Source organism: Saimiri boliviensis, chromosome 8, assembly GCF_048565385.1.
Source record: "Saimiri boliviensis isolate mSaiBol1 chromosome 8, mSaiBol1.pri, whole genome shotgun sequence".
NCBI classification, from domain to species: Eukaryota; Metazoa; Chordata; class Mammalia; order Primates; family Cebidae; genus Saimiri; species Saimiri boliviensis.
In genome coordinates, this window is record NC_133456.1 from 11,811,039 (window position 1) to 11,835,973 (window position 24,935).

General features: G+C 52.6%; 2 protein-coding genes across 5 annotated transcripts in view; both read left to right on the plus strand.

Annotated features, from left to right (window-relative positions):
- The first annotated feature begins 3,447 nt into the window (after positions 1-3,447).
- CAMKV (CaM kinase like vesicle associated) lies at positions 3,448-15,758 on the plus strand. 2 transcript variants are annotated; one of them, XM_010347145.3, is made up of 12 exons: positions 3,448-3,647; positions 11,344-11,452; positions 11,569-11,700; positions 11,880-11,954; positions 12,169-12,307; positions 12,446-12,566; positions 12,737-12,812; positions 12,903-13,039; positions 13,205-13,283; positions 13,496-13,583; positions 13,873-13,984; positions 14,078-15,758. In XM_010347145.3, exons 2-12 carry the CDS (start codon positions 11,358-11,360, stop codon positions 14,425-14,427), a joined length of 1,404 nt encoding a protein of 467 aa, XP_010345447.1. In that variant the 5' UTR covers positions 3,448-3,647; positions 11,344-11,357; the 3' UTR covers positions 14,428-15,758. The 2 variants fall into 2 exon arrangements, with proteins under 2 accessions (XP_010345447.1, XP_010345446.1); XM_010347144.3 differs by having other exon boundaries at positions 13,873-15,758.
- A 1,729-nt stretch (positions 15,759-17,487) lies between these two features.
- TRAIP (TRAF interacting protein) overlaps positions 17,488-24,935 on the plus strand; it is a 34,221-nt gene continuing 26,773 nt past the window's right edge. Inside the window, exon 1 of one of the 3 annotated variants that reach the window (XM_003936651.4) lies at positions 17,488-17,697. In XM_003936651.4, the coding sequence (XP_003936700.1) occupies positions 17,600-17,697 (98 nt within the window). In that variant the 5' untranslated portion in view covers positions 17,488-17,599. Of the gene's footprint in view, positions 17,698-17,972; positions 17,992-24,935 lie in introns of those variants that run through there. The other 2 variants (XM_074403824.1, XM_074403825.1) reach the window with 2 other exon arrangements.

Below are 24,935 nucleotides of genomic sequence, written 5' to 3' on the forward strand. Positions count from 1 at the left end.
GCTGTGCTGGGCTCTCCTCACCGTGCAGTTGCTGCCTGGCTTGGGGGCTCCATCATGGCATCCCGGAATTCCTTCCAGAGCCTGTGGCTCAGCCGCCGGGAGTATGAGGAAGAGGGCCCATGGGCTATCTATAAGTACCAGCTGTGAGCACATAAAAGTTCTGGTTCTGCTTGCTTTAAGTGCCATGGCATGTTTCCAGCACAGGGTGGTGTGGGAAAAGCAGGAGTCCAGGCATGAGGTCATGGATGGGGGCCCTGGCTCTCCCAAGGCATGCTCTGTCTCTGCACTTCGGAACTCCATGGGCCTTGGCAACCTATCCTTTCTAGTCAGCCCTGGAGCCTCTTGACTGGCATTGGCTCTGATCTGGCGTGACCTTTACTGCACCCCAAGGGCAACCACAGAGAGTGGCTGCTGTGGGTTTTGCCCCGTTGCCCTGACAACAAGTTCAATTACCCTTGATTGCCAGCTTGTTGCCATGGCAATTTCAAACATAATGTAATAACCCACACAGCCTGGAGTGAGTCACAAGGTGGGGGGCGGGGGGCAGCCCCCTCCCCTGGCTCTGGAGGAAAAGACTGTTTGCCCTCCTCCATTGTGGGCCCTCTTCTGGGGGCTGAAGCCAAGCAACATGGACAACAGTCAAGCAGTATCAAAGATGGCTGGGGGCCTGGGTGGGAGGGTTTTGTCAGAGTCTGGGCTTCTTGGGGAGCTGTCCTGCTAATTTAGGTACCTTCTAGAGTCTGAACCTTTACTGGAGCTCTATGCAGGGTTAGCAGGGGCTTCTGTCAGCCAGCCAGAATCTAAGATCATGGGATTGCTGCCCTTTGGTACCCTAGGGCAGGGAGTTGGGGGTGCAGATAAGTCCTGGATCCTGGATAGGAGGCTCAACCTGAGCTGGGGGATGAGGCTCTGTGGATACCAGGGCTCACATCTTATTCTGCCCCTCTGACTTTCTAGCTCTGGTGGGAGCCAGAACTATGAACTTAGGGCCTCTTTTCCTCCTCAGCCTCCCAACCCAAGCAGCTGCTGCCCTCCAGGGTACAGGCCTCCTTAGGGGGATCCTCATAAAGGCTACTAGACAATGCCAATCTCAATTGCCTCTGCTCTTGTTCCAAACTCTGCTCTGTGCGGAAGGGCCTCCTGCCATCCCTCTGGCCAGTGGAGTGGTGAGAAATCATGTCCCCTGACCCCATCTGGCTTTGAATAGTGGAAGTAAGAACAAAGCTCAGCATTGGTCCAGTCCCTGCCCTGGAAGAGCTAAGAGGACGGCATTCAGCTGGTGTTACTATTGCCTGCCTTGAAGGCAGCTGGAGGTTGAAGCCAAAACACTGAAGCCAGTCCTACCCTGCCTGTGCCTTCCTGTCTGGGGGCTGAGGGATAAGCCATGGCTCAATCCTAACCCTGGGTTCTTGTCTTCAGATTGCCCTCCACAAATGGCAAATACTTGTCTGTCTTCACATATACCTGAGATCAAGTGGCTGCTCTGGTGGGGAGCCTGAAAACAGCCAATGATGTAGGGTCGGCACAGATCCTGCCCGCCCCTGGACATGGTCCAGCCCCCTTCCCATGTCAGGCTCTCAAAGCCTGATTCAGCCTCTACAATTATGAGACTTGTGTCAGGCAGGAAGGGGACTGACAAATCCAGGGACCAGCTATAGTGTCCACACACACATGCCAGCAAGCATGCCTGGGTGCACAAAGAATGCAGACACACGTGCCCCTGGGCACCATTGCATACACTGTGCTGTTGCATCTCTCTCAGCAAAAGAGAGCATACACACACGTACACGTGTGCATACACACCCTGCCACGTGCTCTCACCCACATGCACAGAGCGTGCATAGGACCAAGAAGAGGTGGAGTACTGCCAGCAGCAGGCAGGGCGCTAGGGAGCTACCTCTTCCTCTGCCTAAAAATCCCCATTCCAGCTTCTCTTTGACCCCCATGCCTGGATAGCCGTGACCCTCAGAAAAGACAGAAAACATGTGTGTGGCATCTGTAGGGTCAGCAAGCCACAGGTTGGCTACACCATAAAACTCAGAGACCCATTGTTTCAAGAATAGTGGGCAGATGGCAGGAAGGACTCAGTGCCAGGCCATTCATTCATTCTGCAGACATCAGCCGAGCATACTGAAATGAGAAACGGGTTCTGCCTTGCAGATACCCAGCCTGCCAGGAGATTCCTACCCAGTGTGGGCTGGGTGCCATAACCCAAGACCACTCAGAGCCCAGTGACCCCAGAAGCGGCACCAGACTGGCCTAGAGGAGGTAACCCCAAACTAGGGAGGAATGTGAAGGGCTCAGTACCCCCTCTGGAGGAATATTTTGAAGAACTTTGTCTGAGGCAGTCATTTCCTACAGCCTTCCAGTCTGAGCCCCAACCCCAGCAATCCCTCCTGTCATCAGCCATGAGTGGCCATGCAGGGGAGCCTCAAGATGGCTGAGGGTTTGGAGGTGACACCAACTCCCTCACCTGCAGCAGGATCAGGAGGCTCACTGGGAGGAGAGGGGCAAGATAGAGCCCAGCTCCAGTCACTGAGAGGCCTGAGTCTGGCTTTCATATACTGGCCTTAGGATGGTCCTCAGGGCTTGTGAGTGGCATGGAGCTGGCTTTGGGTCCATAAGCCTCACTGACAAGGGACAGAGAAATGAATAAGGACTTCCTTCAAAGCTTCCTCGTGGTGGTTCTGAGCCTCCTCCTCTTATCACGGCCCAAGCCAGTTGGATACCTTGGTGCCACAGTTCTCCTGTGTCCCCATATCCCAGGCCAGGCCACCTAGAGTGAGGCTACTCAGGAAGTGTTTTAGAGTGATTAGACTGAAAAGAAAGCAGAGGCCACACCATGTTACAGGTCACTTTTATAGTTTGGGAAATTTGGTACCAACACAGGAGGGGGCTGACTCTGCCAGACACCCTGGCTGGGACTTATGGTTGGGAAAGACATGAGGCCTTGCAGGAGTTGGGGGTGGGGTGGGATAGGAGACTGCTACCAGAGTCGAGGGCCCTCACTGTTTACACACCGACTACTTGCAAACATACCTCTCTGTGTTTACTGCTCTTAGCTAGAGGATGCTAGTCTGCAGGGGAGCCTGCCCTAGTCCGACTGCCCATCTGGTTTTTCTAAGCGGGTCCTGCCTTTTGGGTCGGGTTCGGGAAGCTGGGCGAAGCCCGGGTCCCTAGAGACTAATGCCTGGCAAGCGATGCTACGCAACTCCAGGACTCAGGCTTTCCCCTAACTCTTCACTCTCCACCCCTTACATTGGGCATAGGAGGCCTCCTCCGGCCCCAGTCTGAGGGCCTAAGGGAGCCGTTGAGGACCTTGGCCAGGGCTAAGCAGGCCAGTGCTCACCAGCACGGGTGCCATCCCGCGCGCGCCTGCTCTCCAGTGGGATTCTGCCCTTAAGGCTCCGCCAGGGTCGGGGCGGGGCCGGTTGGGAGGCCCCGCCCCCAGCCCGCCCCCGGCCCGGGGTGCGAATCCGGTGCCGGCAAGCGGCTGGCGATGCTGGAGGTTCGCTAGCCGAAGCGGCTGCATCTGGCGCCGCGTCTGCCCCGCGTGCTCCGAGCGGATTCTGCCCGCCGTCCCCGGAGCCCTCGGCGCCCCGCTGAGCCCGCGATCACTTCCTCCCTGTGACCAACCGGCGCTGCAGGTGCGGGGCGGGCCGGGCGGGGGGCGCTTCCCGAATGCACGTTGGGGGGCCTTGGATTGTTTCCCTGGCTCGAGGTTCGGGATGCAGAGTGCGCGGGGGCGCAGCGAGGTCTCGAGGTCCTGGCCGGGTCAGAGCGCGCGGGCTTTGCAGATCTGGGGGACGGAGTGCGGGGTCGGGCTAAAGTTCCCCATTACCTCGAACGGCTTGGGGGTCCCAGGGGGAAGCCTCTGCGGCTTGGAATTATGAAAAGATTAACCCTCGAAGATTCGTGGTCCCCTGTGAGGGTAGGGGCCGAGAGCTGAGACGTCCCTCCCCGTTCCCAGAGCCGCCTCCAGCCCCTCCCAACTGTCCCCGGGCCCCTTCCCTCCTGCTTAGCAGTCACTAATTTCCATGACAACGGAGAGTTCTTTATGGGCGACAACCCGGAGGGGGCTGGGCGGGGCTGCCGCGGGGTGGGGGAGGAGGCTCCAAGCCCCCGGGGACCAGCAGCCCCCAGCCAAAATTCAGCTTCTGAGCCTTCCCCTGGGGACCAGCCGGGGGTCCAGTGCACGGACCCACGTGCACGGTGGGGGTGGGGGTGGGGGCGCACATGCTCCTGCTGGGAGGTGCGGGGCTTAGCGCTCACACGTGTGCTTTCCGCATGTGTGTTGCTGTGCCAGCGGGGGCGAGCCAGCAGCACTTGGGAAGGGGGTCAGGGTGGCACCACGGTTGGGAGCAGGGCCCCTGGCTGGAGGTGGCAGGGATAGTGACAGCGTAAGCTTCTGCCTTCCCCAGCTTGTACTGTCTGGCAGAGACCCTGGGCTCTTGAGCCCCAGCCCCCTCCCCGCATAGCTCTACCAAATTGCTTTTGTCCGCACCTCCCAGGCAGAGCCTGCTCCACTAGGTTTCTTCCTAAGGATCAGGGCCTTCTGTCCCACACAAAAAGCTTAGAGTCTGCAGTAGTCCAGTCCCTGTGCTGTACTCCCCTTACCCCCAACCTCAGGCTTTAAGCCCCCAGGACTACGTTCAGAGACCTGGTGTTCTCCCCCAACCTCAGAATTGATTCTTGGCAGCTTCAGCGACTTCTGAGCCTTAGTTTCCTCAACTGGGAAATTGGTGTCTCCACTCCCCTCAGAATCAGATTGGTTTCCAGGGTGGGGCAAAGGTTTCCCTTTTCTAATACAGCATTTGGTGCGGACCCCCCAGGTGCACTTCTAGGTTGGCTGTTCACATATCTCTGATGACCTTATTCTCCAGCCCCATGCCCTAGCCACCACCCACAGGCAGGCAAGCAGTCCTCTGCCCTGGGAGAAGGCCAGATTCCATGGTTTCTATTCGGGGAAACTGAGGCATGGAGACCAGAAGGGCTGTGCAGTTATCCTGTTTCTGGGTTGCTTGTGATGCCGTTTCTGGCACTCATGGCAGGATCTGCTGTGGGGGGGGGGTGGCGGTGGAGAGAGGGGATTAAGCAGAGCTGTAAGAGGGGCTCTGGGGACCGAAAGATTGGAGAGGATAGCAGGCAGGGGGAGGGGTTGGCTGGGAGGGTCTAGGTACAGCTGGGCCAACTGAGAAGAGGGACTATAAAGGGAAGCAGCCAGGCATCCGAGCCTCATTTCCATCCCCCCATGCGTCTGCCTTCAACATGTTGGACTTGCCATACCTAAGCTGCTGTGATGGCAGAGAGAGGGGCTGGGAACTGTCCTGACTGGGGGGGGGGGGGGGCTCTAGCAGCTGGGCTCTTCCCCACCAAGATGCTCTAAGGAGCTGGCCTTCTTTTGGCTGTGCTTCCTACGTTGAGCTCAGTGTATATTTGGGGGATAAAGGAGGGTGCAGTCTCAAAGGTCCGGGTACCATGGATAGCTCCTGGCCCAGGGATTTAGAGCATATCGCCCTGGAGGCCTTAGGGCTCTGCTGGGCCCCCTTCGGCCCCCTTCAGAACTCCCGTCCACCTACCCTTTCCTGCCCTTTATGCCTGTGTCCCTTTTATTTTGTCATTTCCTTGCTCCTTTTCCATCACAGGTTCTTTGTCTCTCTGTGTCTCTGCCCCATTCCCTTTTTTTCTAAATTCTCTCAGTCTCCCCACCTCCGCTTTCTCGATGGGGACCTGGGTCACAGAACCTTGAAGAAGAAGCCAGGCTAAAGTCTCAGGAAATTCGTGAAGAAGGGACCTAACCAACACATCTCCCCTCCCCCTCCCCTTGTTTTAAAACTTCCATCACCATAGCAACCCTTTACTCTACTGCCTTCCTCTGCATTTCCCCTCCTCCACCCACTGGGAAACAGAGCCTCCAGTGGATTCTCCTTTAGGGATTCAGAGATTGGGACCCCAAGTGCTTGGGAGGAGACAGTTGGCCTTTGACTCTGCCTGCACGTTGAGAGCTAAACTTTCAGGATATAGCACTGGACTGGGACTGCATGCCCACCCCCAAGACTGGAAAGACCTCCCCCCGATATTCCCTCATTAGATAGGCAAAATTCAGCTGTAGGAATTTCTACCATGATTTAGCTGGAGTCTGAGGCTCAGTCAAGGCAGCCCCTTGACTGGTCCCCTGAAGCAATTGGATGGTGGTCTAGAACCTCAGCCCTGTCTCCTGACAGACTTTGAGTGAGGTCTTCAGCTCCCCTGGTCCTGTGGGTGACATCAGCTGTGAGTTAGGTAGGGCTTGGGCTTTGGCATGTTCATTGCAGCAGGAAACCCAGCCCCAGTTCTTGAGAGAATAGAGCAGCAGAGAGGAGGGGATGCCTGCAGGCTGGTGTTCACAGCTGCCACTAAATTGGGAGGTGTTGCCTACAGTTGTTGAGAGGCAGCTGGATGCCTCTTGGGCCCCTCTTGGCCTCCCTAGGTTTATTGCAAGCTCTGGAGCCTCACATGTTAGGGGACCAAGGGAACAGGAAACTCCTGTTTATGGCTTTGACAGGTAGGGCCTGGACCATGCTAAACCCAGTGAAGGAGGGGACAGGACCCCAATGTGGGGCTTCTAGACCTCTTGGCCTCTGTCCTGCTTGGGCTTTCCCTGGGCCAGACTTGCCTAAAAATGCAGTAGAGTCCCTGGGGTACCCTTTTTCACCAGGGCACCAACAGAGGATCCCTCAGGATTGCCAGGGTCTCAATTCTCTGAGTCCAGTGGTCAAGCCCCGGGAGCAGGCAGTAACTGGGGAGTGCTTGGCTCTCAGGCTCCCTGAGAGCCAGATGGAGGGCAATGGCAGCACCAGGGTCTGCATTCCCCGCAAGCTCCCTTTGGGCAGCCGACGGTGCACACTGTTCAGTTTCTCTGCAGGGAGTGGAGGGAGCTATGTCTCCAGGGAAATGGTTGTTGTGGGGCTCCTGTGCCCTTCCATGGCCTAACATGTACATGAGGAGGGCTCAGGTCCTGTGTTGCTGAGAGGAGAACTCCCCATTGTTGGGTGTTGGGTCTGGGCCATGGGGATAAGAAATGCAAACCACGGGCCGGGCGCGGTGGCTCAAGCCTGTAATCCCAGCACTTTGGGAGGCCGAGGCGGGTGGATCACGAGGTCAAGAGATCGAGACCATCTTGGTCAACATGGGGAAACCCCGTCTCTACTAAAAATACAAAAAGTAGCTGGGCATGGTGGCGCGTGCCTGTAATCCCAGCTACTCAGGAGGCTGAGGCAGGAGAATTGCCTGAACCCAGGAGGCGGAGGTTGCGGTGAGCCGAGATCGCGCCATTGCACTCCAGCCTGGGTAACAAGAGCGAAACTCCGTCTCAAAAAAAAAAAAAAAGAAAAGAAAAAAAGAAATGCAAACCCCTTCTGCCTGGCCTCTTACCTTTCTGAGAGCTGTCCCTTGGCTGTTCCTCCCAGGTTTCCTTTGTTGCAGGCAGATGCCCAAGGCTTGGTGAACACACCTGAAGCCTCCCAGGGAGCAACAGTGGATGGGTGTGGGAGAAGGGGCCCAAGTGCTAATTGAAAGCCAGTCCCCTTTTTCTCCTCTCTTTGCCCTGGGGCCAAGTGTGGGGCCCCACGACAGTGTAGTTAGACTGGTGAGGAGGTGGAGGAGTGACTGGCTATAATCTGGGCAGCCATGGTAGGGGGCAGGGGAGACAGATCTGTTTCCATCTCAGTCTTGAGGTTGCAGGACATGGCTCTAGGCTGACATTACGGGTGGAGGCCCAGCTTTCTGTGGTAGAGACAGATCCCCATGACGAGCCCTGGGCCCCAGTAGGCATGAATGCATATGCAGAGCTGAAAGGTGGGGCCAGGATCAGGGACAGGCATGCACAAAACCTCCCACCCACGCCACGCTGGCAGAGCTGGGAGCCGTTGGAGTGGGGTGGGGGGTGGGGGGTGGGGCATGGAGGTTGTGGAAAGTATCTCAGAACAGGGCCATTTTGAGTCTGGCCTTGGAGGATCAGGATTGTTTTGGATAGTGTGTTGCACAAACCACCTTATAACGTCAGAAATCACAATGAAAGAAGAGATTCAATTTTGCTCTCAGCATCTCGCTCATGTGGCAGCTGCTCCACAGGAAGGCCAAGGTGGGCAGAGCGCTTGCCAGTGCCCACACTTCCTACCATTGAGTGGACACAGTTGAGCTGGCGAGTCACCTGTTGTTGGACATTTAGGTACTGTTGCTGAATTTTTTTAATGTTATAAATAACTCTGCCGTGACAAATAGGAATCTGACGGGAGGCTTTTGGGGGAAGGGCACTCTTACCAGAGGGAATGGTGTAAGCAAAGCAACCAAGCTGGGGCACAGGTCCTTCCCAGCCTTCTTGGGATACTGCATGCTAAGGTACCACCCTCCTGCCCTGTACATGGCCCTCAGACTCCAGCCTGGGAGGGGAATCGCTGCCTATTAGAGTTGATGAGAGGACTGTTGCAGGCCCCCTCCTGCAGATGTTATGGTGTGAAGATGTGTGGCCGGCATTGGTAACTGGCTATGCCTCTGCTCTCAGCTGTGAGGATGGGATTCTGGCCACATAATTCTCCCCAGTGGAGGAGATGCAGGGTTGTGGCCATGGTGGCAGACATGCAGTCAGTGACGATCTTCAAAGCCTCTCATTTGCCTCTGCTGTGCCTCACAAGACGGCTTAAACCCTGGCTGGAATAACGCTGATGAAATGCATTTGTATTCCCTGAGCCCAAGCAACCCAGATGAAGGAATGATAGAGTTTGTTCCCTAATGCTAAGGGGAAATCTGAGGGAGAATTTCCAGGACTGTGACTCCTGGGAATCACAGCCTGGTTGGCTGGCTTCTGCCTGGGAGGAAACAAATAGCAGCCAGGGTTGGCCATGGGGCTTGTTTGGGTCCTGGTCTTTGACTCTGACTGGCAGAGTTCATCTTGCCAACCTGCCTCCTCCCTTCTCCACTACCCTGAGACTGTGAGTGCCTTCAGGTGGGGGAGCATCTAGGTACCCCCAGGCCCTAGCTTAGGCCCTGCACATAGGAAGTGCTAATTGGCATGGAGGGAAAACATGCACAGTCAGCAGAGGCAGAGCAATTTCAGTGCACACTCAGTGCTGAGTTTGCTATAGCCCCACTGTCACACCGACCAGGCATTATGGAAGTACACCCTGGGGTCAGATCTGTGAAGTCTAGTCACTAATCCCCAACCACCACCTTTGAATATGGGCTAATGAGTGCCTTTTCCTTTGGACACTGGCGCCAGCCCACCTAGTACTACAGATGAGGACTAGGCTGTAATTGGCAGGATTACAGACCTCTGGTACCCCAGGTGGAAAGAGTGCCTAGAGCTCACTGAGCCAGCTGTATCTGTTCTGTTTGAGGGCCTTGCTCCTGGACCTGACAACCCAGGTCCCCTGTGGGCCCCAGTGGGCATGAATGCATATACAGAGCTGAAAGCTGGAGCCAGGATCAGGCTTGTCTTGTTCTTTCTGACCAGTATACCTGCATGCCTCCTGGCAAATCCTTCCCTCTGAGTCCTAATGCTGCCTCCAAAGCTTTACCTTCCCTCTCCACCCAGATTGTCCCTCTGAGGAATCACCCAAGCACTGTGCCTGAGTGTAGTATTTACTAAATCTATCAAAGTCATTACAATAAAATAGTAAAAATTAGAACAGAAAATTAATAAACAAAAGATATGTCTGCCTTTTTGACACACAATTCTTTGCCCAGGAGAGAAAACTCTTATTTCCTTCAGTATTCTTTCAGAAAAGAGTTTGTGAATGTACATCAATATGTAAACTTTAAAAATTCTACCCAAGCCAGGCATGGTGGGTCATGCCTGTAATCCCAGCATTTTGGGAAGCTGAGGCGGGAGGATCACTTGAGCCCAGGAGTTCGAGAACAGCCTGGGAAACATAATAAGATCCTGTATCTACAAAAAAAATTTTTTTAATTAGCCAGGCGTGATGGTGTGCACCTGTGGTTCGGTCCTAGCTACTCAGGATGCTGAGGTGGGAGGATCGATTGAGCCCAGGAGGTTGAGGCTGCAGTGAGCTGTGATCATGCCACTGCATCCCAGCCTGGGTGACAGAACAGTTGGGCATGGTGTGGGTGCTTGTAATCCCGGCTGCGGAGGGAAGATTGTTTGAATTCAGGAGTTCTGGGCTGTATCGCGCTATGCCAGTTGGGTGTCTTCACCCAGTGTGGCATTAGTATGGTGACTTCCCGGGACCTGGAGATCATCAGGCTGCCTAAGCAGGGGTGAAACAACCCAGGTCAGAAACAAAGCAGGTCAAAACTCCTGTGCTGATCAGTAGTGGGCTTGCACCCGTGAATAGCCACTGCACTCCAGCCTGGGCAACATAGCGATACCTGTCTCTAAAAAAAGCAAGCAAGCAAGAAAGAAAAGAAATAGGTCTTCCAGAATCCCCCCATGTGTCCTAATTCAATCATAACCCCTCCTTTTCTCTTAGAAGGGACTATTATCTGACTCTGCTTATTTCTTAGCTTTTCTTTATAGCTCTACTGCTGTGTTTGTATCCCCAGTACGGGTTTGTTCTGCCTATTTGAACTCTCTATCAATAGACTCATACTATATGTATTCTTTTGTGTTTTTTTTGCACTTAACACTGTGTAAGAGTCACCATGTGGTTGGGTATAGCTGAAGCTCTTTCTTTCTATTGCTGTATAATATTCCATTGTGTGACTCTACCACAATACATCCTGTCAGTGGTGGTATTTGGTCTGTTTTCAATTTTTGGTGATTATGTATATGGCCACTATGAGCATTCTTGTATGACTGTCCTGATGCACGAATGTGTGCACTTTTGTAGGCACGTATTAGGAGTGTAATTACTGGTTTACAGGGTATGTTTGTTTGACTTTAGTGGTTTTACCAATCTGCTTTACAAAGGGGAGGTTGCCCTCTCCTAGCAGTGCTCATGTTCTTCATACCTTCACTAACACTTGTTAGCTCTAGACCTTCAGAGATGACTAGCAGGTGGGTGGGTGATTATAGCCCCCTTAATCTGTGAAATAGCTGAAATTTAAATTAGCTGTTTGTTAAGTCTTTTTTTTAAATGTATAGAATGCAAAACTATTCTCTTATATATCAGTTTAATATATTTTTCATATGTGGGCTGTTGTAGTTCAGGCAGCCAAGCTGAATAGCTGGATGTATGGCCAGAAAAGCAGGGGTAGGATCTGAGTCTACCTGTTCTCTAGCCCTTCCGGGTATGGTCTCTGCTCCTGGTTTGGCCTTAACCAGGTTGGGGTCTCCCCAAAGGCAGCCCCTATGTTGTGGGGAAGTGGAGAGTAGCATAGCTAAGCCAGATCCCCTTGTGCCTGCAGGTTAGAGCCCGGCAATGCCGTTTGGGTGTGTGACTCTGGGTGACAAGAAGAACTATAACCAGCCGTCAGAAGTGACTGACAGATATGATTTGGGACAGGTCATCAAGACGTGAGTGCTGGGCCTGTCAGGCAGGGCTGGGTGGGCTGGGGGCAGGGGCTAGGGAAGTGGGAGTGGAGTGCAGCTGATGCTAAGGCCAGGGCTGAGTGGGTGCCTCTTGGCTGCAGTGAGGAGTTCTGTGAAATCTTCCGGGCCAAGGACAAGACAACAGGCAAGCTGCACACCTGCAAGAAGTTCCAGAAGCGGGACGGCCGCAAGGTGCGGAAAGCTGCCAAGAACGAGATAGGCATCCTCAAGATGTGAGTTTGAGGCCTGGGGTTGGGGTGTTGTGGGAGGCAAGAGGGAAGGGCTTAGAGGGCAAGTGGCCTCAGGTGGTCCCAGCCTCTGGCCAGTTAGTCTGCAGTGGCCACTGTGGCGACCAGAGTCTCTCCTAAGAGTTCATCCAGCTCTAACTACTGGCTCTGCTCCCTGTCGCCAGGGTGAAGCATCCCAACATCCTGCAACTGGTGGATGTGTTTGTGACCCGCAAGGAGTATTTCATCTTCCTGGAGCTGTGAGTGTGGGTCTGGGGTCCCAAGATTCCCCAGTGCCCAGGGCCTTCACCTGTCCCACCCTCTGCAGCTAAGGAGACCTCCTTTACTGGACCCTTGGGGTCTTGGGTCCCTGTGCCTTGCTCAGCCAGCTGCCTGGCGTAGGCAGCTCACCCAAGTGCTCCTGCCCCACCCCCAATTCCGCCCACGCCGGGCTCAGGGGCTGGTGTCCCTCAGGGCCACGGGGAGGGAGGTGTTTGACTGGATCCTGGACCAGGGCTACTACTCGGAGCGAGACACGAGCAACGTGGTACGGCAGGTCCTGGAGGCCGTGGCCTACTTGCACTCACTCAAGATCGTGCACAGGAACCTCAAGGTGAGGCCAGAGCCAGAGTCAAAGGGCCAGTTGGCAGCTGGGCTGGGGCTGGGGTGGGCAGCACCTTGGGGCCTTGGTCTAGCCTCTGAGGCCCTCATGGTGTCTTCTGCTCACTCACATGCTATTCTCACACCACAGCTGGAGAACCTTGTTTACTACAACCGGCTGAAAAACTCGAAGATTGTCATCAGTGACTTCCATCTGGCTAAGCTAGAAAATGGCCTCATCAAGGAGCCCTGTGGGACCCCCGAGTATCTGGGCAAGCAGGGGGTGGGGCAGGGGCAGGGGCAGGAGGATAATGGGGGGCAGCCTTCAGGGAGCTGCTCTAAGCAGGGGGAAAATGTTCTTCTTATCTCAAGAAGTGGTTGTGGATGGTACTGGACCTGGCTAGGCCTGATACTGACCGGCAGATGGGTGCTGTGTTTGTAGCCCCGGAGGTGGTAGGCCGGCAGCGGTATGGACGCCCTGTGGACTGCTGGGCCATTGGAGTCATCATGTACATCCTGTGAGTGGACAGATGGACAAGCAGACTTGCCGTCAGATGGGGTGGGAGTGTGTGTCTGTGGCCTTTCTGTGTGACCCTTCCCCCATGCAGGCTTTCAGGCAACCCACCTTTCTATGAGGAGGTGGAAGAAGATGACTATGAGAACCATGATAAGAATCTCTTCCGCAAGATCCTGGCTGGTGACTATGAGTTTGACTCTCCATATTGGGATGATATTTCGCAGGCAGGTGAGGAGGTGCCTGCCTAGCACTTGGTAGAGTGCACGGCAGTGGGTAGGGTTCCTGCTCTCAGCTTTCTCTGTGGGATTCTGCTTCTGTCCCCCAGCCCATTCATCACCTCTAGACATTGAGATGGGGTGCCCATGCCTAGCCCCTCCTTGGTTTTGTCCATAGCCAAAGACCTGGTCACAAGGCTGATGGAGGTGGAGCAAGACCAGCGGATCACTGCAGAAGAGGCCATCTCCCATGAGTGGTGAGCAGGGCCTAGGGGAGGGTGGGAGAGGCCAGAGTCCTCCTTACACCTAGCAGCCCCCTTTTTGAGCCCCTGAGGGGATACAGGCACCTAGAGCTCAGGTCTGCCCAGAGATTCTACCTGGTAGTCCCTGGATGCCACACGTAAGAGGTGGGCAGAGTCTCCACAAAGGCTCATCCCCTCAGATCCAGACACACTTGCATCCTTTCCAGGATTTCTGGCAATGCTGCTTCTGATAAGAACATCAAGGATGGTGTCTGTGCCCAGATTGAAAAGAACTTTGCCAGGGCCAAGTGGAAGGTAAGGCTTGGATAGCTCTCTTTTTGGCTCTATCCCAAGTATTCCTTCTGGTACTCAGCTTGTTGCCTGCATCACACCCCTGCAGCCACACACAAGCTTTTCTCAGGCCATCAGGTGTGGGTGTAGCCACTGTCATTACCTTAAGTAGGAGTGCTGAGCAGCTGGGTATTTGGCCCTGGGGTGGTTGGAGGCGGCCAGGGGTACTATGGAAGGGGTTTGGTTTGGTCACTGCCAAGCAATGGATCCAACAAGGTTTACCCTTAGCCTTTCTCCACTGTGCTCCTTTCAGAAGGCTGTCCGAGTGACCACCCTCATGAAACGACTCCGAGCGCCAGAGCAGTCCAGCATGGCTGCAGCCCAGTCAGCCTCAGCCGCAGACACTGCCACCCCTGGGGCTACAGGTGGGGCCACAGCTGCAGCTGTGAGTGGAGCTACCTCAGCCCCTGAGGGTGATGCTGCTCGTGCTGCAAAGAGTGATAATGTGGCCCCCGCAGACCGTAGTGCCACCCCAGCCACAGATGGAAGTGCCACTGATGGCAGTGTCACCCCAGCCACCGATGGAAGCATCACCCCAGCCACTGATGGGAGTGTCACCCCAGCCACTGACAGGAGCGCTACTCCAGCCATTGATGGGAGAGCCACACCCGCCACAGAAGAGAGCACTGTGCCCACCACCCAAAGCAGTGCCACACTGGCCACCAAGGCAGCTGCCACCCCTGAGCCGGCTATGGCCCAGCCGGACAGCACAGCCCCAGAGGGCGCCACAGGCCAGGCTCCACCCTCCAGTAAAGGGGAAGAGGCTGCTGGTTATGCCCAGGAGTCTCAAAAGGAGGAAACCAGCTGAGTAGGCAGCCTGGTGAGGGGGGGCGGGGGATGGGCAGGAGGGTGGGAGAGTGGATGAGGGGCTTCTTGTACATAGAGTCACTGGCATGATGCCCTCGCTCCCCCAAGCCCCCGCATCCCAGTGGGGCATACCTAGGGGTCACGGGAGAGCAGTCTCGTCTCCTGTGTGTACGTGTGTGAGTGGTGGGCAGGCCAGAGGCAGGGCCGGCCCCAGCCCCTGCATGGATTCCTTGTGGCTTTTCTGTCTTTTGCTAGCTTCACCAGTTTCTGTTCCTTGTGGGATGCTGCTCTAGGGATACTCAGGAGGCTCCTGCTCTCCTTCCCCTTCCCTTCTTGCCTCACCATTCCCCCAGGCAGGCCCTGCAGGTCCCACACTCTCCCAGGCCCTAAACTTGGGTGGCCTTGCCCTGAGAGCTGGTCCTCCAGCGAGGCCCTGTCAGCGGTCTTAGGCTCCTGCACATGAAGGTGTGTGCCTGTGGTGTGTGGGCTGCTCTAGGAGCGGATACAGGATGGTATAGAGGATGCAGAAAGGTAGGGGAGTATGTTTAAGTCCAGACTGGGCACATGGCTGGGGGCACTGCTCACTAGCTGTGGGGGTCCTCAGAAGTGGAAGAGAATGAGTAGGAGGGCAGAAGCTTCCATCTTTGTCCCTCCTAAGACCCTTGTGTTATTTCCTGCCCTCCTGAGTCCTGCAGTGGGCTGCCTTGTATGCTGAACATCATAAGCCTCTAAGGGAAAGGAGGAACAATTAGGATGTGGCAATGAGACCTGGAAGGGCAGAGTACAAGCCCAGCACCCAGTGTCCCAGCCTAACTGGGTCCTTACCCTGGGCCAAACAGGGAGGGCTGATATCCCCTTGCTCTTCCTAGATGCCCACCCTCTACAATCTCAGCCCACAAGTCCTCTCCACACTAGGGGGCTTGCCGCATGGCAGTACCCCATAATCTGATTTGGGGGTTTGCCCTTTACAGGGGCAGGGGCAGATTTTCTGCTCTTACTTCAACAATGAAATGAAGAGGAACTCCCTCTATTTCTACAGCTCACTTCTGTCAGAGGCCCAGGTGCCTCAGAGCCACATTGAGTTGCTTTTGCTGGGATGAGGAAATAGAGTTAAACTCCCCAGTTTCCTGAGGGAGGATCCTGACAGATGCCCTTTGTCAGACCCTATCACAGCCTGGACAGGCAACCACATTGGTCCTCGCCCTTGCTCGGCACTCCGTGGTGGTCCTGCCCTTCTCCCTGCATGCCTATGGGTCTGCTCTGGTGTGTGAAGGTCGGTGGGTTAACTGTGTGCCTGCTGAACCTGGCAAATAAACATCACCCTGCAAAGCCTCTGGCCACCCTTTCGCCTTTGCTTCCTCTGTCCTACTGGGGAGGAGCCCCTGGAAAGCAGTGGGAAGGGGAGAGGCTGGGAGCAGGTTCACAAGTAGTGGCTGGTGTTCAGTGCCCTGTGGATTTCTCGGGCTGAGAGTGAAGATTATCCTCACCACAGTGTTCCTCGGTGGTGGTGGGAGGGTCCTCTGGAATCTAGAAATCCATGTGGGTAGTGGGTGTTGGGCTGCATCTGGACCAAGGAATACCTCTTGGGCTGAGAGCTCACAGTAAGGACTGCTGTTTTGACTCCTGTTGACCAAGGAGCCTTACTCTTGATTTAGGCATAGAGCTGGAATCTACCCAGGGTCAGCACCACAAGGACAGACCCTGCTCATAGCCAAAGATAGCTTCCCAGAGCAGGGGAGAGGGTGTAGGGTGAGCAATGCACAAAGGTTCTATGCTGCTCTGTGTTGAGTCCTTCCTGTGAGCACCTGTGCTTTCCACATAGGCCCCAAATGAAATCTCACTCTGGGTCTATTTCAGCTGGAGCAGATCAGCTTTATATTACGGGGCTCTGCATAAGGTTTATTCTGACTGCCACAAATAGTAAGCCTAAAAACCCAAAAGTTGACTTACTCCAGCCCAGGTGGTCCTTGGTGAACTCATCAGGGATGCTGCTCTCTGAGAGGACCTCAGAGATAACCTCCTCAAAGATAACTTCTCTGATGTGGGAGTAATAAAAAGGATTTGGTCGGGTGCAGTGGCTCACATCTGTAACCCCAGCACTTTCGGAGGCTAAGGCAGGTGGATCACCTGAGGTCAGGAGTTCGAGACCAGCCTGACCAACATAGAGAAATCTGTCGCTACTAAAATACAAACTTCGCTGGGCATCGTGGCACATGCCTGTAATCCCAGCTACTCGGGAGGCTGAGGCAGGAGACCCGCCTGAATCCGGGAAGCGGAGGTTGCGGTGAGCCGAGATAGCACCATTGCACTCCAGCCTGGCGCACTCCAGCGAAGTTCTGTCTCAAAAAAAACTAAATAAATAAAAAATTAAAAATAATAAAAATAAATAAAAAGGGTTAGTACTAAGTCTTTGAAGCAACTGGGCCTCTAAAATTCCAACCCTACTACAGTCCCAAGCATAACTGATCCTCCTTGGAGCTAAAGTCAGGGTACTGGCCCGAGTGTATCCAAACTCAAAGATAGTCATGTCTTACTTGGATGAAGCCAAGGTTGGCTTGGGGTGATCCGAGGGACTGGGACCTATGTGTCCGTCTTTTAAGAATTGCCCGAAACTGAGGACCGGAAAGGTAGAGTATTTTGGTCTGTAGGAACTACAGACCACAGCGCACGGTCCAGCACTGTCCAGCACTGTCCAGAGCTCAAAGGACTCGTCGGGACCATCTTTCTATTCCCTTGCGGCTGCCGTTTTCTCTCCCTTGGCCCAGCCTGCCTCGCGCCAGCTCTGGTTTGGAACCACAACACGCTGCCTTTCCCTGGAAAAGGATCCAGCTGACAGTCTCGCTGCTTCTTGCCTTGATATAACGCTGCGCTCTCAAGTGGCAGATCGAGTCCGTCCTCCCAGATGACGCCCCAGAGCCCCTGCGCTACGCCCAGGATTCTCTACGGCCTCTGGGCAGCTAATCTTAGTCCTTGGTCCCGCCCTTCGAGGGCTTGTCCAATCCAGACAAAGTATTCAGGCTCCGCTCAGAGTTTTGTGTTGTCACTTCCGGCCCACTCCCGGAAGTCGTGCAGCGGAGCCAAATTTGAAGCTAGTGGAGGCGCCGGGGCGCGTCCACGAAGCCGAACTTGTAGCAGTTTCCTCGGTTACCTGGGCCCCCTTGAGTCCAACCATCATGCCTATCCGAGCTCTGTGTACTATCTGCTCCGACTTCTTTGACCACTCCCGCGATGTGGCTGCCATCCACTGCGGCCACACCTTCCACCTGCAGTGGTGAGTGACTGCGGCGTCGGGGCCCGGTGCTTGTCCGGGTACCGCTTCAGGACCGTGGACTGTTGGGCCTCCAGGCGGTCCTTCCCCAGAATCCAGACAAGTGTCGAGAACCTTCCTAAACAAGGCCCCACGGCAGCTTCCCAACGTGGGCAGAAGTGGGTCAAGACAGGCTTTCTGGCAGAGGTGATAGCTGAGCCGAGCCTGAAGGGGACAGAGATGGCTAAGTGAAGATAGATGCTTCCTTGATCACCTATACAAACAGATGTGATTTCAAAACCGTTCCCCCGGCCAAGGGTGAGCTTTCACCACATCAACAAGCCCCTTTATTTCTTCCAGATAGAAACCTGGTAGGCTTCTGGCTACCCAAGAGGATTTGCTGTGGCTTACTTGAGGGTTTGGAATTATTCTACCCAGAGTCATCTCACTGGCCAGACCCCAAAATATTCGCCACGCCAGCAAACCCGTTTAACAGGGGGAAGCAAGGAGATGCTCCCCTATCCAGGGGTCCTGCTTACCGGGTAGGGCTGTTCTGTTGAGTCCCCTAGCTGATGTGGACAGGCTGGTTTGGAGCTCCTAGCAGAAGAGATAAAGACAGAGTTACACCTGGGAATGGTGGGTGATAATAATCACGGGGATTGTGGGGCAAAAGGCCCTAGGGAGCAGAGAGGCAGGCATGACCCTGATGGCTGCTGGCTTACTTGCAAAGCTTTGTTGCTGACAGCCTGAACCCCATGCTGAGGGAACCACTGCTGTTTGGTTAGAATAGAAATTAAGCTCGCCTCTAAGAGTACTGTACTTAATTTTGTTTGCCTACTCTGTTTTCTTCTATCCTTTTACTCTATTTTATTATTACTATTTTTTGAGATGGAGTCTCACTCCCGTCACACGGGCTGGAGTGCAGTGGTGCAATCTCGGCTCACTGCAACTTCCACCTCCCAGGTTCAAGCAATTCTCCTGCCTCAGCCTCCTGAGTAGCTAGGATTACAGGTGTGCACCACCACACCCAGCTAATTTTTGTATTTTTAGTAGAGACAGGATTTCTCCATGTTGGCTAAACTGGTCTTGAACTCCTGACCTCAGGTGATCCACCTTCCTCAGGCTCCCAAAATGCTAAGATTACGGGCGTGAGCCCCTGTGCCTGGCCTATCTTTTTACTTTAAAACTTTTCTGTGTGCTTGTGTTTTACATGTATCCCTTGAAAACAGCATTTATCTCCTTTTTTTATATTTTAAATATTACTTTAGTCTAACCTAAAGATCTTTATTTTATTTTATTTTATTTTATTTATTTTATTTTTTTGAGACGGAGTTTCGTTTGTTACCCAGGCTGGAGTGCAATGGCGCGATCTCGGCTCACCGTAACCTCCGCCTCCTGGGTTCAGGCAATTTTCCTGCCTCAGCCTCCTGAGTAGCTGGGATTACAGGCATGTGCCACCATGCCCAGCTAATTTTTGTATTTTTAGTAGAGACGGGGTTTCACCACGTTGACCAGGATGGTCTCGATCTCTTGACCTCGTGATCCACCCGCCTCAGCCTCCCAAAGTGCTGGGATTACAGGCTTGAGCCACCGCGCCCAGCTTATCTTATTTTATTTTGAGTTAGAATCTCACTCTGTTATCCAGGCTGCAGTGGTGCCATCTTGGCTCACTGTAGCTTCGACCTCCTGGCTGAGGTGATTTTCCCATCTTAGCCTCCCAAGTAGCTGGGACTATGGGCGCATACCACCATGCTAGACTAATTTTTTATTTTTATTTTTTAGTAGAGATGGGGTCTTGGTATGTTGGCAAGGCTGGTCTTGAACCCCTGGACTCAAGCAACCCACCCACCTTGGGCTCCAAAAGTGCTAGAGTTACAGGCGTGAGCCACTGTGCCTAGCCTCAGAAAACAGCATTTAGCTGGACTTTTAAAAAATTCAATCTGAGCCGGGCGCGGTGGCTCAAGCCTGTAATCCCAGCACTTTGGGAGGCTGAGATGGCTGGATCACGAGGTCGAGAGATCGAGACCATCCTGGTCAACATGGTGAAACCCCGTCTCTACTAAAAATACAAAAAACTAGCTGGACATGGTGGCGCGTGCCTGTAATCCCAGCTACTTAGGAGGCTGAGGCAGGAGAATTGCCTGAACCCAGGAGGCGGAGGTTGCGGTGAGCTGAGATCGCGCCATTGCACTCCAGCCTGGGTAACAAGTGCGAAACTCCGTCTCAAAAAAAAAAAAAAAAAAATTCAATCTGATAATCTTTGTATTTAAGTGGACCATTTAATCTACTTAAATTGTTGCAATTACTGATGGAATGAAGAGTCAATTTATTGTGTTTATTCTATTTTGTCTTGCCTATTATATCTTTTTTTTTTTTTTGAGACGGAGTTTTGCTCTTGTTACCCTGGAGTGCAATGGCGCGATCTCGGCTCACCGCAACCTCCGACTCCTGGGTTCAGGCAATTCTCCTGCCTCAGCCTCCTAAGTAGCTGGGATTACAGGCACGCGCCACCATGTCCAGCTAGTTTTTTGTATTTTTAGTAGAGACGGGGTTTCACCATGTTGACCAGGATGGTTTCGATCTCTCGACCTCGTGATCCACCCGCCTCGGCCTCCCAAAGTGCTGGGATTACAGGCTTGAGCCACCGCGCCTGGCCTGCCTATTATATCTTATTCTCTCCTTTCTTGCCTTGGTGTGAATTGGTTAAACATTCTGTATCTCTCCATTTTTCCTTTGGTTACTTTGGAAGTTATGTACCCCATTTCTATTTGTTTTTTCCCAAGCCTCCCTCCTCCCCCATTTCCATTTTTTAGTGGTTATCCTAGAAATTAAGGTATATAGCCTTAACTTACCAATTTCAAGGTTAATCAACACCTTTCTCATTTTCCCAGGCAACTCAAAAAGCTTAGACTATTAACACTCTCTTCCCACTTCTACATTATTGTTGAATATTTTAATTGTGTATATGTGTGGCTTTTTTTTTGTTGTTGTTGTTGTTTTTGGTTTTGGTTTTTTTTTGAGACGGAGTTTCGCTCTTCTTGCCCAGGCTGGAGTGCAATGGTGCAATCTCGGCTCACCGCAACCTCTGCCTCCTGGGTTCAGGCAATTCTCCTGCCTCAGCCTCCTGAGTAGCTGGGATTACAGACATGTGCCACCATGCCCAGCTAATTTTTAGTATTTTTAGTAGAGACGGGGTTTCACCACATTGACCAGGATGGTCTCGATCTCTTGACCTCATGATCCACCTGCCTCGGCCTCGCAAAGTGCTGGGATTACAGGCTTGAGCCACCGCGCCCGGCCGTTGTTGTTGTTTTTGAGACAGAGTCCTACTCTCTTGCTCGAGCTGGTCTGCAGTGGTGCAATCTCTGCTCACTGCAGCCTCGACCTCCTGGACTCAAGCTATCCTCCTGCCTCAGCTTCACAAGTAGATGGGACTACAGGTGTGTGTCACCATACCCAGCTAATTTTTTTTTTTTAATTTTTATTTTTTGTAGAGACAGGGTTTCATCATGCTGCCCAGGCTGGTTTGGAACTCCTGTACTCAGGCAATCCACACTCCTTGGCCTGCCGAAGTGTTGGAGTTTATAGGGCTGAGCCACCACACCTGGCCAATTGTGTGTTTTTAAATGAAGTTTTTGTTTGGAATACTTTTTTTTCTTTTGAAACAGGATTATGCTCTGTTATCCAGGCTGGAGTTTACAATTTTTTCTTCTTGCAGGATTGAATTTTTTGTTAATGTATACTGTCCTTCTTTGTCTTTTGTAACTTTAACTCAAAGTCTATCTTGTTTAATTTAAAGTCCATTTTATCTGCTATTAGTATAGCCACTTCAGCTCTTTTGGTGACTGCATGGTATACATTTTTTTCATCTGATTTATTTTATTTTATTATTGGTTTTAGAGACAGAGTCTTGCTATGTTGGCTAGGCTGGCCTCGAACTCCTGGCCTAAAGCAACCCTCCTGCCTCAGCCTTTCAAAGTGCTGAGAATACAGGTGTGGGCTACCACACCCAGCCCTTATCTAGTTTTAGTTTATCAGTTGCTCCTTTAAACATACTTTGAAACACTATCCTCCCACTCTTGTTGCCTTTAAGAGTTTTCTCTGATTTTGGCTTTCTGCAGTTTTAGTATAGTATATCCAATATGGATTTCTTTTTACCTTTTTTTTTTTTTTTTTTTTGAGACAGAGTCTTGTTCTGTTGCCTACGCTGGAGTGCGGTGGCATAATCTCAACTCACTGCAGCCTCCGCTTCCTGGGTTCAAGCGATTCTCCTGTCTCAGGCTCCTGAGTAGCTGGGACTATAGGCGTGTGCCATCACACCTGGCTAAGTTTTGTACTTTTAGCAGAGACAGGGTTTCACCATGTTGGCCAGGCTGGTCTCGAACTCCTGACCTCCTGGGATCCGCCTACCTCAGCCTCCCAAAGTGCTGGGATTACAAGCACAAGTCACTGTGCCTGGCTGAATTTCTTTTCACTAATTCTGCTTGGGATTCATTAGATTTCTTTTAATGTGCGCAGCAATTTCTTTAATCAGTTCTGGAAAATTATCAGCCATTATCTCTTCATATATTGCCTCTATATCATTAGCTTTTTAAATCCTGTATTTTTTTTTTTTTTTTGAGACAGAGTTTCGCTCCTGTTACCCAGGCTGGAGTGCAATAGTGCCATCTTGGCTCACCGCAACCTCCACTTCCTGGGTTCAGGCAATTCTCCTGCCTCAGCCTCCTGAGTAGCTGGGATTACAGGCACGCGCCACCATGCCCAGCTAATTTTTTGTATTTTTAGTAGAGACGGGGTTTCACCATGTTGACCAGGATGGTCTCGATCTTTTGACCTTGTGATCCACCCGCCTCGGCCTCCCAAAGTGCTGGGATTACAGGCTTGAGCCACCACGCCCGGCTAAATCCTGTATTATTATTTATTTTTGAGGTGGAGTCTTGCTTTGTCACCCAGGCTGGAGTGCAGTGGCATGATCTTGGCTCACTGCACCCTCTGTGTCCTGGGCTCAAGCAGTTCTCCTGCCTCAGCCTCCCAAGTAGCTGGGACTACACTACGTCCAGCTAATTTTTTTTTTTTTTTGAGACGGCGTTTCGCTCTTGTTACCCAGGCTGGAGTGCAATGGCGCGATCTCGGCTCACCGCAACCTCCGCCTCCTGGGTTCAGGCGATTCTCCTGCCTCAGTCTCCTGAGTAGCTGGGATTACAGGCACACACCACCATGCCCAGCTAACTTTTCGTATTTTTAGTAGAGACGGGGTTTCACCTTGTTGACCAGGATGGTCTCGATCTCTCGACCTTGTGATCCACCCGCCTCGGCCTCCCAAAGTGCTGGGATTACAGGCTTGAGCCACCGCGCCCGGCCTAATTTTTATATTTTTTAGTAGAGACAGGGTTTCACAGTGTTGGTCAGGCTGGTCTCGAACTCCTGACCTCAGGTGATCCACCTGCCTCAGCCTTCCAAAGGGCTGGAATTTACAGGTGTAAGCCTGGCCTACTTTTTAAAAAATCCTGTATTAGTTTCTCATTTCTGCTATACAAAATTACCTCTAACTTAGTGGCATAAAATAATACAAATTTATTATGTTACAGTTCTTTAGCATAATGTGATGGCTCACACCTGTACTCCCAGCACTTTGGGAGGCCAAGGTGTGTGGATCACTTGAGGTTAGGAGTTTAAGACCAGCCTGACCAACATGGTGAAACTCTGTCTTTACTAAAAATACAAATATTAGGTATTACTGTGTTGAAATCAAGGTGTCGGTAGACTGTGCCTTCCTTGGTTCATGGCCCATTTTTCCATCTTAAAAAAGCCAATAGTGGGCCAGGAGAATTTGCTTGAACCCGGAAGGCGGAGGTTGCAGTGAGCCGAGATCCTGTCATTGCACTTCAGCCTGGGCGACAAGAGTGAAACTCCGTCTGAAAAAAAAAAGCCAGTAGTGTTCCACCTCCAAATCTCTCTACATGCCTCTGACACATCTGTTTCACTCTTTTTTTTTTTTTTTTTTTTTTGAGACGGAGTTTCACTCTTGTTACCCAGGCTGGAGTGCAATGGCGTGATCTCGGCTCACCGCAACCTCCGCCTCCTGGGTTCAGGCAATTCTCCTGCCTCAGCCTCCTGAGTAGCTGGGATTACAGGCACACGCCACCATGCCCAGCTAATTTTTTGTATTTTTAGTAGAGACGGGGTTTCACCATGTTGACCAGGATGGTCTCGATCTCTTGACCTCGTGATCCACCCGCCTCGGCCTCCCAAAGTGCTGGGATTACAGGCTTGAGCCACCGCGCCCGGCCCTCACATCTGTTTCACTCTTACAAGATCCTTGTGATAATCTCCACATTTCAGGATCCTTAATCACAGCTAAAAAATTCCTCTTGCCAGCCAGATGCAGTGGCTCATGCCTGTAATCCCAGCACTTTGGGTGGCCGAGGCAGGCGGATCACAAGGTCAAGAGATTGAGACCATCCTGACCAACATGGTGAAACTGTCTCTACTAAAAAAAAAAACAACAAAAATTAGCTGGGTGTAGTGGTGCGGTCCTGCAGCCGAGCTACTCGGGAGGCTGAGGCAGAAGAATCACTTGAACCGGGAGGCAGAGGTTGCAGTCAGCCGAGATTGGCACTCCCGCCTGGTGTCAGAGCGAGACTCTGTCTTTTTTTTTTTTTTTTTTTGAGACGGAGTTTCGCTCTTGTTACCCAGGCTGGAGCGCAATGACGCGATCTCGGCTCACCGCAACCTCTGCCTCCTGGGTTCAAGCAATTCTCCTGCCTCAGCCTCCTGAGTAGCTGGGATTACAGGCACGCGCCACCATGCCCAGCTAATTTTTTGTATTTTTAGTAGAGACGGGATTTCACCACGTTGACCAGGATGGTCTCGATCTGTTGACCTCGTGATCCACCCGCCTCGGCCTCCCAAAGTGCTGGGATTACAGGCTTGAGCCACCGCGCCCGGCCTGAGACTCTGTCTTAAAAAAAAAAAAAATTCCCCTTTCATCTAAAGGAATTCACAGCCATTGGAGATTAGGACGTGGATATTTTGGTGATGGTGGCATTATTCTACTTCCTATTTTCTTTCTGAAACTCCCAATTATATGTATACTAGACCTTCTCAGAGTATCTTCTTTTTTTTTTTTTTTTTTGAGACGGAGTTTCGCTCTTGTTACCCAGGCTGGAGTGCAATGGCACTATCTCGGCTCACCGCAACCTCCGCCTCCTGGGTTCAGGCAATTCTCCTGCCTCAGCCTCCTGAGTAGCTGGGATTACAGG